This window comes from Equus asinus, chromosome 20 (assembly GCF_041296235.1).
Source record: "Equus asinus isolate D_3611 breed Donkey chromosome 20, EquAss-T2T_v2, whole genome shotgun sequence".
NCBI classification, from domain to species: domain Eukaryota; kingdom Metazoa; phylum Chordata; class Mammalia; order Perissodactyla; family Equidae; genus Equus; species Equus asinus.
In genome coordinates, this window is record NC_091809.1 from 12,375,776 (window position 1) to 12,387,204 (window position 11,429).

General features: G+C 65.2%; 1 protein-coding gene across 4 annotated transcripts; it reads left to right on the plus strand.

Moving 5' to 3' along the window:
- Positions 1-1,884: 1,884 nt before the first annotated feature.
- Positions 1,885-10,321, plus strand: PLK5 (polo like kinase 5 (inactive)). 4 transcript variants are annotated; one of them, XM_044753712.2, is made up of 15 exons: positions 1,885-2,218; positions 2,893-3,012; positions 3,149-3,265; positions 3,712-3,841; positions 3,938-4,025; positions 4,109-4,204; positions 4,738-4,936; positions 5,062-5,188; positions 5,983-6,059; positions 6,204-6,288; positions 6,542-6,619; positions 7,786-7,987; positions 8,835-8,967; positions 9,051-9,152; positions 9,899-10,321. In XM_044753712.2, exons 1-15 carry the CDS (start codon positions 2,114-2,116, stop codon positions 10,082-10,084), a joined length of 1,845 nt encoding a protein of 614 aa, XP_044609647.2. In that variant the 5' UTR covers positions 1,885-2,113; the 3' UTR covers positions 10,085-10,321. The 4 variants fall into 4 exon arrangements, with proteins under 4 accessions (XP_044609647.2, XP_070347735.1, XP_070347734.1 ...); XM_070491632.1 differs by having other exon boundaries at positions 2,010-2,218; positions 7,831-7,987; XM_070491634.1 differs by lacking the exon at positions 9,051-9,152 and having other exon boundaries at positions 2,008-2,218; positions 7,831-7,987; positions 9,899-10,319.
- Positions 10,322-11,429: the final 1,108 nt, after the last annotated feature.

Consider the following 11,429-nt stretch of genomic DNA (forward strand, 5'->3'; position numbering starts at 1 on the left):
CATTTCCACCTTTCGGCTGCTGTGAATGATGCTACTGGGAACAGCCACGTTCGTCCTTTTACTGTAAAATGTTTCGTCTCCAGAGTGGTGGCCGAGGGGTCCCTGCCTAGGGGGCGGCAGACCGGGAACAGGTGGTCTCCCAGCCCCACGGCGGAGGCTGCGCCAGGAATCAGCGGGCGGCCGGGAGAGGGCAGAGCTGGCGTCTGTGCTGAGGGCGACCGCTGACAGGTGAGTTCCAGGCGCTGGGCCAGGAACCTCGACGTCTGTCCCCCGGGGAGCTTCCGGGGGTCGGCGGGCCCAGCCGCCAGCCCCAGTGTGAGGGCTCCGCCAGCCCAGGAAGCCTGTGGGGACGGTCCTGGGGGAGGCAAGGGCCCCACGCCCACACCGACCGGCGCTCCAGGCGGGCTCGGCCACTGTCTGGCGAGCCCGGGCTTGCATGTGCCTTCCTGAGCCTCAGTTTCCAAATCTGCAACATGGGGCTAATAATAGCTTCTATGGCAGGGACAAGCCACTGCCCAGAAGGGGCCTGGCCGACTCACATTGGCCGCCCCGACCCCACAACGTGGTTCACTCTGGACCGTCTCCCAGCAGTTGTCTGACGAGGCCGGGTGAGCCTGTGCCGGGCGGGCGGGGGCCAGGGCGGGTTCCGCACACTGTCGAGCGCTCAACAAACGCCACTCGGGTGGAGCGTCCTGTCGAGAAGGAAGCCAATTTCTGGCCATCAGGTTCCAGTGAGACTGTGGCCTGACAGCTGAGATGCACGGACCCCCGCTGCACTCCTGCCGTCACGCTGCACCTGCCTTGCATCAGCAGGGGACCCCCACTCCCCGGCCACTGCCACCTGGCCCCCCACGCCGGCCCCGAATGCTCAGCCCCAGAGCTGAGGCCGGCCCCCGAAAAAAGCGCCCGAGCCTTGTTCCATCATAGGCACGGGGCCCCCTCAGGGTCCCCCACGCCCTGGGCGCCCCATCGGACATGCCAGGCGGACATGTGACAACTCAGGAGGTATTTCCTGTCCCTGGTGGCATGGCTGGGCCAGATTCCGAAATCTGGTCTCTGGAAAATTCCGAGGCCTGATTCCAGCCACACGGAGCCCTGCCCGCCCCTCCCCATTCATCGCGTTATGTAACATTCGGGGATTAATCCCGAGGCCTCCAGAGGCAGCCACCTGGGTTCAAACCCACTGCTGTCCGCTCCCAGCTGGGAAAGCCACTTACCGTCCCCAGGCCTCAGTGCACTCACCTGGAAAATGGGGACAAGGCCAGGTCCCGTGTCCCAGGATGGGCGTCAGGGTGAAATGAGAGACCACAAGGAGAGGGCTTGGCGCTGAGTCTGGGGCCCGGCTCAGAGATGCCCTGGTGGCTCCCAGGGGACCCCAGGCCCACCCACTGCCCCCTCATCCCACTGCCTCTCCTAGGCTGCCAGGGCTGGGAGTGACAAACCCCAGTGTCTGCCCATTGGTCCCCAAATGCTGTCCCTTCTCACTGCCAAGTGTCTCCATATGTGACCCCTCCCTAACCTCCAGCTGTACCCCATCCAGGGTCCCTCCCCCAGGCCACACTCCCCTCCCCACCAGCCCCAGAGATATTGGGTTTCTTTCTCTCTCCTCCTCTGAATCCTGCTGTGGCTCCCCAGTGCCAAAGCAATCAAACCCCACCTTATCATGTGGGCCTCGGGGACTTGGCTTCAGCGGGGAAACGGACCATCACACGTATTCCTGACTTTGGGGGGAGCCGTGCCAAGCCCCCCCCCCAACCTCCCACCCGCCTTTCCCTGGGCGGCCTCGGAGAGGAGGAGATAAGCCCTCTGGCCTCAGTTTCCCGCTCCGTGAAATGGGCGCGTTGCGGTTCGCGGCAGGACTGGAAGAGCGAGCGGGCCGAGCGCGCCCCGGGGGGAGCTGCGGGTTGGGGCGCGGGGCGCGAGCGCCACTCTAGTCCCTGGAGCCCGCGCCAGCGCGGCGCCCCCCGCGCGCCCGCCCCCTCCCGGCCCCGCGCTTCGGGACTCCGCCCCCCGCCCCGCGGCCAATGAGACGCGGCCCCGGAGCGGCGGCGCGGTGGTCCGGCCCGAGGCTGCGCCGGTGCCCGCGCCCTGCGCCCGCCAGGCCCCCGGCGGGATGGAGCCCGGGCCGCGGCGGCGCGCTTGCCGCCCGCTGGTCTCCGTGTTCCTGCGCGACCCGGGCTCGGGGCGCGTCTACAGGCGCGGGAAGCTGATCGGCAAGGTGGGGAGGGACCCCGGCGCCCCGAATCCGCGGCCAGGGGGGCCGGCGCCGGGCGGGGGGTCCCGGCGGGGCCGGGATGGGGAGGCGTGCGCGCGCGATGGCGAGCTTGGCGCCAAGCAGCCGCTGTGCATCCCGGCGCCTGTCTCTGCGGGGGGCGCGTGTCCGCGCGAGTTCGGGGTCCGGCGTTGGGTTCCCGCGGGGTCCGAGATGCGTTCTGTGGCGGGCCCGGCGTTGGGCGCGTTGTGCCTAGCCTGTGGGTTGTGCGTGCCGGGGTGCAGGGGGTGCGCCCGTGTGTGTTACGGGTCTCGGTGCCGCGGTGTAGACTCGGCTGTGTTGTCTCCAGGTGTGTGTGCCCGTGAATGCGTTATAATCTCCCGGTTCGCGTGTTGGGATCCTGTATTGTGGTCGTGGGCGACACGTGTCCATGTCGGGATGTGTCTGAGTCTGTGCCCCTGGGCCTTCGTGTGTGTCCAAGTGTTGCCTTGTGTGTCCAGGTGTGAGGGTGTGAGCTGCGTCTGTGCGTCTCAGGTGTGTGTGTGTGTGAAGCGGCTTGGCCACCTGTCCCCGCGTGTATGCACCTGTCCCCGCGTGTGTGCACCTGTCCCCACGAGTGTGCATCTGTCCCCGCGTGTGTGCACCTGTCCTGCCAGCTGGTGAATCCCGCTCCCCCACAGGGCGCCTTCAGCCGCTGCTACAAGCTGACCGACATGTCCACCAGCACCGTGTTTGCCCTCAAGGTGGTGCCACGTGGCAGTGGCGGTGGCGGGGCCGATCATCTGTGTCCCCGTGGGAAGGTACACCCGCCCGTCCGTGCCCAGGGGCCCCCACACCTGCAGCGCCCCCAGAGCATTCCTGCCCTTGGAGGGGGAGGTGCGTGCCCCGGGCCGGGATACTACTGCGGGGTGTGTCCACGGTGGGCCGTGCCCGCAGGTGGAGCGGGAGATCGCCCTGCACAGCCGCCTGCGACACCGCAACATTGTGGCCTTCCACGGACACTTTGCTGACCGTGACCACGTGTACATGGTGTTGGAGTACTGCAGCCGCAAGGTGCCTGGGGGGGCAGGGGGCAGAGAGGGGGCCTGTATCCTCCGTGTCTGCTGTGCTTGTCTGCATCCACCCCGTGTGTCCGTCTGTGCTCACCCGTCTCTGCCTGTGCCCACACCGGGCCCATCTGTGCTCATCCTGTGGGCAGCTGGGCCCCCCTGAACTCACCTGAGCCCACCCCTGCTCACCTGGGCCCTTCCTGCATTCAGCCAGGCCCCCCCACCCCCGGGCCCAGGTGAAGTTGGTTGTGCCTTCCTAGCCCCCTGAGCTCACTTGGCCCCCTCCGGTGCCCCTGAGCCCACCTGAGCCCAGCATCCACCCGCTCCGTGTTCCTCTCTGACCATCAGCCCTTTGCAAGCTCACCTGCGGCCGCCCGGGTGTGTCTGCCCTCCTGTGTCCCCCTCGGGCTCCGCTGAGCTCACCCGCGTTTGCCTGTGTGACTCCCACAGTCCTTGGCCCACGTGCTGGCGGCGCGGCGGACGCTGACGGAGCCCGAGGTGCGCTATTATCTGCGGGGCCTGGTCAGCGGCCTGCGCTACCTGCACCAGCGGCGGATAGTGCATCGCGACCTGAAGCTCAGTGAGTCCAGGGTGGGTGGGGGGGAGGCCGGGGGGCCACGGAGCCGGGGCCAGCCCCACCCCACGCCCCTGCACCCCCCTACCCGCCCCCCGACAGGCAACTTCTTCCTGAACAAGAATATGGAGGTGAAGATTGGAGACCTGGGGCTGGCCGCCAGGGTGGGGCCCGGGGGCCGCTGCCACAGGTGAGGTTGGGGGGGGGCACAGGTGGGCCCCGACTGGCATGGGGGCCTCGGCCTTCCTGAGCTCCCCCTGTGTCGCCTCCCAGAGTGCTCTGCGGGACCCCAAACTTCCTGGCCCCAGAGGTCGTCTCCAGGGATGGGCACTCCTGCCAGTCAGACATCTGGGCTCTGGGCTGCATCATGTGAGTGGGACCCCGGGAGCCCCGGGCCTGGGGGGGGAGCAGGAGGGCCCCGGGGGGCCAGGTATGGGCAGGCGGGAGCCCCCACAGGCAGGTAAGGACAGGTGTAAGTATGTGGGGGAGGGGGCAGGCAGGTGTAGCATATATACAGCAGATGTGTGCAGCTGTGTGTGCAGCTGTGTGTGCAGGTGTGGATGGGGCGTTTGGGGGGACCACGTGTGAGGGAGGACAGGTTTCAGAGCGCACAGAGGTGTGGACGGTGCGTGAGGCTGCTGGGGGCACAGGCAGACCGGGTCATGGATGTACAGGTGGGAGGTCCAGGCATGAGTGGAGCAGGTGTGGACAGGTCCGTGCAGGTGCACACAGCTGGGAGCCAGGTGCAGGCAGGTGTCCAGCCAGGTGCTGGCGTCTGCCGAGCGGACGGGAGTGGATGTGCGGCGGGTGCTGGGAAGCAGGTGTGGAGTGTGGAGGGAGCCAGCCCTGGACGCCAGGCCGGAGACAAGCAGGCACCCGGCTCCTTCCCCCACCCCACCCAGGTACCTGGTGCTGACCGGCGCCCCCCCCTTCGTGGCAGCACCCCTGTCAGAGATGTACCAAAACATCCGCGCCAGCCGCTACCCCGAGCCTGCCCACCTGTCGCCCGCCGCGCGCTGCCTCATCGCCCGCCTGCTGGCGCCCGACCCGGCCGAGCGGCCCAGCCTGGAGCAGCTGCTGCAGGACGACTTCTTCACGCAGGTGGGCGTGAGGCCAGCGGGGTGAGGCGGCCCGGGCATCTCGGCTGACCCCCGTGAGGGTCAGGACCCCCAGGGGGCCCAGGCGCGCAGGGGCCGGAACATGAGCCGGCCGCTGACCCCCCGCAGGGCTTCACTCCGGACCGGCTGCCGCCCCACTCCTGCCACAGCCCGCCCATCTTCGCCCTCCCCCGGCCTCTGGGCAGGCTCTTCCGGAAGGTGGGCCGGCTGCTGCTGACCCAGGGCAGGCCACCCTGTGAGTACCGCACCTGTCGCCGTCCTCCAGCTACCTGCCCCTCACCTGCCTCACACCTGTCCCACATCTGCCTCACACCTGCCCCATACCTGTCTTGCACCTGCCCTGCACCTGCCTCACACCTGCCCCGCACCTGCCTCACACCTGTCTCGCACCTGTCTCACACCTGCCCCGCACCTGCTCACACCTACCCCGCACCTGCCTCACACCTGTCTCGCACCTGTCTCACACCTGCCCCGCACCTGCTCACACCTGCCCCGCACCTGCCTCACACCTGCCCCGCACCTGCCTCACACCTGCCCCGCACCTGCTCACACCTGCCCCGCACCTGCTCACACCTGCCCCGCACCTGCCTCACACCTGTCCTGCATCTGTCTCACACCTGTCCTGCACCTGCCCCTCACCTGCCCTGCACCTGCCTCACACCTGTCTTGCACCTGCTCCTCACCTGCCTCACACCTGCCCCATACCTGCCTCACACCTGTCCTGCACCTGCCTCACACCTGTCTCGCGTCTGCCTCACACCTGCCCCGCACCTGCCTCACACCTGCCCCGCACCTGCCTCACACCTGCCCCGCACCTGCTCCTCACCTGCCTCGCACCTGCCCCATATCTGCCTCACACCTGTCCTGCACCTGCCCCACTCCTACCCCATACCTGCCCCCACCTGTCCTGCATCTCACACACCTGCTGTGCAACATCACATCCACAACAGAGGGGGCTGTGGGTGCCTGGTGCTTGGCTCCCTGCGTGGGGCTGGCCTCTGCACCCTCACCTCCTCGTGCCTCCCTCAGGCCCCGTCACTCCTACCGAGGCCTCGGGTCCCGGAGAAGATAGTCCCCACCCTGACTCCATGGACTGGGGCGGAGAGGTGAGTGCTCAGTCGGGGCGTCCCCACAGCAGGCTGGCAGAGGGAGGGGGCGTGGTCTTCAAAGCGGGGAGCGCAGAGCCCCTCCCCAACCTCAGGGCCTCCCCCCTGGGGTCTGGGGCGCCCCCACCTGCTCTCCCTCCCCAGGCCTCCCCGTCGGAGAGAGGGTCTCCCCGCCTCGAGGTCCCCGTCCACCTGCTCTCCCAGGGGACGCTCAGGAGTGACGTGGCGGGTGAGCAGACCTCCGTCCTAGGCCGGGGCTGCGGGTGGGGCGTGAGGGTCTGCAAGTGGGGGGCAGAGACTGTGCCTTGCCTGGACCGTGGTCCCTCTCCCGGCCTCAACTTCCCCACCTGCAAAAAGGGAGTGATGCACGGTATCCTCCTGCATTTACAAGAAGATGCGGGAGTTGGGGGCGGGCTGGTTGGAGGGGCCCAGGCCTGTCTGCACCCCCCCCCGCAGCCCCCCACTTAGATCTGTCTCCCCAGGGCCCGAGGGGAGCCCGAGGCAGGAGGTGGACGCGGCCATCAGAAAGCTGACGCTCTGCCTGGACCCCGGCCCCCCAGGTAGGAGTCCAGGGCAGCCCGTGGGGCCCCTTTCTCTTCGCATCCCAGGAAAAGAGCCCTGTCCCTATCCGGGGCCCCCCGGGTATTTCTGGGGCTCTCCGGGGGCCGGGCTGAGAGAGGCTTCAGACCTCAGACAAGTCACTCACCCCGTTCTGTGCCTCGGTGTCCTTTCCTGTCAGAGGGGGCTGATGACAGCACGATGAAGGTAGCCCTTTTGTGAGAAGTCTAGAATTTTCTGGAGCTTCTTTACCGTGACTGTTTATTTGAAACCACGAGTTGGGGAGGGTTCTGTGGGGGGGGGGGCACCCTCGTCTTCTCGGGGTCTGGGGTCTCTGCGGTTCGTAACCCAGTCCCGTTTGAGAGCCAGAGAGGAGAGCGCTCTTTCTCTCCTCCCCTCGACCTCCATCAACGCCCCACCGGCCCGAGGGGACGTCTCGTGGACCCGTTTCCCTTCTCTTTGATTCCTGCCTTATCCTGGGCTCCCCCCAGTGGCAGCCCAAGGGGGACCCCGGACTGTGAGCTTGTCTTTCGTCAATGGAGCCGATTTATTTAAACATTTTCAATAAACAGTGAAGGACAGGGCCGGCCCAGTGGTGCAGTGGTTAAGTACACATGTTCCGCTTCGGTGGCCCGGGGTTCGCCGGTTCGGATCCCGGGTGCGGACATGGCACCGCTTGGCAAGCCATGCTGTGGTAGGCGTCCCACGTATAAAGTAGAGGAAGATGGGCACGGATGTTAGCTCAGGGCCAGTCTTCCTCAGCAAAAAAAAAGACAAAGATTGGCAGATATTAGATCAGGGCCAATCTTACTCGAAAAAAAAAAAAGTGAAAGAGCATCCAAGACAGTTTTACAGAGAAGCCGCAGAGTTCGGCTGCCCCCCCAACCCCGTGCAGCTCCCGGCCCCGGCCACCCCAGGTTTACTGCTGACGACCTTCTCCTCTCCCAGGATCCGACCCAGGACCCCCCAGGGCACGGAGCGATTTCCGTTTTTTAATACAGACATTTTTAAATGGAATAAAGCAAAGCCTTACACAGTTGGGGTGTCCCGAGTGTTTGAGAGTCACTCATTTCCAGAGGGGGCGTGTGCCCCTGCATCCCCCCGTCCGTCCCCCACAGGGCGAGGGTGGGTTGTGACTTTTCTCCACGTCCCCTGTCCCTCCACCCAGGCCCCACCGGGACCCCCGCCCCGTTCACCTCGTCTTTGTGCCCAGCCACACAGGCCCCCCGGGGAGAGCAGCGGCCCCCACTCTGGGCCCCCAAGTGGGTGGATCATTCCAGCAAGTACGGCTTTGGCTACCAGCTGTCGGACGGGGGCAGCGGTGTCCTGTTTTGGGATGGCACCCACATGGCCCTGCGCCCCCCAGGGGGGTAAGTCGTGGGGCTCCTGTTCTCCCCCCCCACTTTCTTTGTCCATTTCTCAAGTGTTTCTTAAACACTTACTGGGCACACCTACAGGCACTTTCTGCCTGGTGAGGGAGAGCAATGCTAAAGAAGTGAATGACTAAGTTGATTTCAGGTGGCGCTTTTCTGAAGGAAGTGAACCGGGTGAGGTGATAGATTGGGGGGTGGAGGTGACTCTGGACAGCGTGGCTGTGGAGGGGCTTCCTGGAAAAGCAACATCCAAGGGAGATGAGAATGATGAGAAGGGGCCCATGAGGAACAGCATTTGAGAGACAGGGAACAGCATGTGCAAAGCCCCTGAGATGGGACCAAGTATGACAAGTTTGGCAGGAATGGCAGGGGCTGGAGTGAGCACAGGGGAGACAGGGAGGATGCAAAGTCATGGCCTCGAAGGCCGCTGGTGGGGTTGGGGCAGGCCGGAGGGGTCTGACTCACTTTTAGCACCATCTTCCAGGCCGGAGTGACACAGGGGACCAGGGGGGAGGTGGTCTGGGGTGGTGGCTGTGGAGGGACGGGCGGGGGCTGGATCTGGGCTCAGTCTGCAGGCGAGAAGGATGGAGCAGCCCGCGGGCGAGGTGGGGAGATGGCAGGAGGGCGGGTGCAGGGGCCCATCAGGGTGTCAGCGTGGACGTGCCTGAGTCCTCGGCTCCGTGGGCTGGAGTTCTGGGGAGGGGACAGGCTGGGCGGCCGGAGAGGGGTGGTCGGCCTGGAGCTGGTCTTCAAGCCACCATCGAAGGGCACGTGGCTGGGTGGGACGGTGTCCTCAACGGGGAAGTGGCCGTGACCGCCAGCCCGCCCTCTGCCCTGTCCCCAGCCGCATCTGCTACGTGCCGGCCCGTGGGAAGCTGGAGACCTACGCCCCGAGGGACGTGCCTGGCCCGCTGGGCGCCAAGCTGGCCGTCCTGCGGCTCCTGGCTTGCTCCGGGCGGCGGCAGCGGCGGCGAGAGGTGAGGGCCTGGCGAGGTGGCGGGCCGGGTCGGGGTTGGGGGGGGTCACCCGGCCCTGAGCCCGTGTGGCCGGGTGTCCACAGGAGGGGCACCTGCCCCCGCCCGCCGGCCCGGGCCCCTGCCTGTTGCGCTTCCTGGCCTCCGAGCGCGCGCTGCTTCTGCTTTTCAGCGACGGGACGGTGCAGGTGAGCAGCCTCGTCCTCGGGGGCTGGCGTCCTCGGGGGCTGGGGGTCCCCCGTCCCCAGGGTTGCCCCAGGAAAGAGTTGGCTCCTGGCGGGGGGGGGGGTGGGGGCAGCTAGAGAAAAAGTATTGACACCTGAGGACGAACACGGCAAAATTGAGAGAGAAACATCCTTCCGTGGTGGCAGAAGGGGGTTTGGGTCCATGCTCCGCGCGTGTCGCTGCGTTTAGCAGCCGACAGACGCTATTTCGTTGGAAAACCACGTTTTTAGGTTGAGGGTTTCCTGAGTGGCACGATGGTTTCTGGAAAATCACAGTCAGCCCTAAAGCGGGTTCCGGAAGCAGTGGTCTACAGTCCTTTCGTTATTTTTAAAGATTATTATTTTATGTCACAGAGAACGCTCCCTCTCCGATCAGACGGGAGTGCGTGTCATGCACCTGCCCTGGCAGCCGGCTCTCCGATGGGGGGCTGTCCTCACGGCTCTGGGAGGCGGTGCCCAGCCGGGGGCACGGGATTAAGAGCGGGGGTCTCATTGGGTGACCGTGGGCAGGGGAGTCCCGTCTGAGCCTCAGTTTCCCCATCTACACAGTAGAGCGACCCCATGAGTCCCTGGGGATGGGGCAGGTGCTGAGACCCGGGTCAGGGGGCTCTCGGTCTCCTGTCCCCTTGTCCTTCTCCCCAGAGGGCCAGGGCTGGGGCCGGCCCGGGGCACCCTTCTCACCTTGACCTCGACCCCTCACCCCGTGGCAGGTCAGCTGCCGTGGAGACCAGACTCAACTGGTGCTGAGCGGTGCGGACGAGGAGTTGCTGCTCACCGTGTGGGATCGGGGCCAGCCCGGCGCCTCCTACCCGCTGGGTGTCCTGCGGACCCAGGGCTGTGCCCCAGATGCCCGCCAGCGCCTGCATCACGCTCTCCGCATGCTGCAGAGCATCTAGGGCCCCCGAGGGTCAGAGTGGACCTCTGCATGATGACGCCGGGGACCCAGGCTCCATTTCTGTCCCTCTTGCTTCCCCAGAGGGGACATCCTGGGGGACAGCTGAGGGAGCACGCAGGGGGCATGGGGCGTGGGGTCCTTGCCTTGTGGCATGACTGTTCCACCCAGACTTTTGTTTGGCTGTGGTTTTTGTTTTTTGTTTTTTTGTTTTCTCATTAAAGAAAGCTTGGCTCTGCAGCCTGCCGTCTGCCTCGTTTGGGGGGACTTTGAGGAGCTTTGGGGAGCGGGCACTCAGACCTGGTGTGATCTGAGCCCACTGTCCTTTGTGGCAGGGCCAGGTGGGCCAGGTTGTCCCCCATACAAAAATTCATACCAGGGGTCGGCCTGGTGGTGCATCGGTTAAGTTTGCACGTTCCGCTTCAGCAGCCCAGGGTTTGCCAGTTCGGATCCCGGGTGTGGACGTGGCACTGCTTGGCAAGCCATGCTGTGGCAGGTATCCCACATATAAAGTAGGGGAAGATGGGCATGGATGTTAGCTCAGGGCCAGTCTTCCTCAGCAAAAAAAAAAAAAAAAGAGGATTGGCAGCAGATGTTAGCTCAGAGCTAATCTCCCTCAAAAAAAAAAGTACTAGAGTAAGGTTTGCTGTGACCAGAAATCCAAGAAAAGGGAACATTTGCTTACTGGACCGGCAGTGAGAAAACGGATGTGGGAGGCTGGGAGGATGGTGGCCCGTGTTATGTGGGGGCAAAGCGTTTGGCACAGCTGTCACCTGGGGTAACTTAGGGGGGATGATCAGAACCTCTGGGGCTGATTGAAAACTGCTTGTCACGTGCAAGGTGTTTAAAAAAGAGACAAATTCGGGAAAGAACTGGCCGATGGCAGACGGAGAGGTCAGAGATCGGAGTCTGCACAATTGCTTCCCGACGCAAAGGGTAGGAGACAGGACTTCAACACCCGTCAGGCGCCCTGCGTCCGGGCAGCTTCCCGGTGGCAGGAGGCGACCCGGCAGATTACCAGCAGTCAGAGTCCTTTGCCGAGGTTCTCATTCCTTGAGAGTCGCTGCCTCCTGAGACCCGAGGTTCGGGCCATCTCGTCTCTGGACATCCATGTCTTTCTCCTTCTGGGACTGGGGACTCAGGTCCCCCCAGCACCCTGGAAGGAGCCAGGAGCGCCCCCTGAGCCCCCAGACTCACGATCAGGAGTGTGAAGATTGGGGGGCACCGCACTGGTGGGCTGTCGTGAGCAGGCGACGATCGAGGAAACTGAGGCACAGAGAGGGGCCGCACTGTGACGGGGGTGAACCCGAACGAGGACGAAACGAAGGTGTTCCGGGCAGCACCATTCG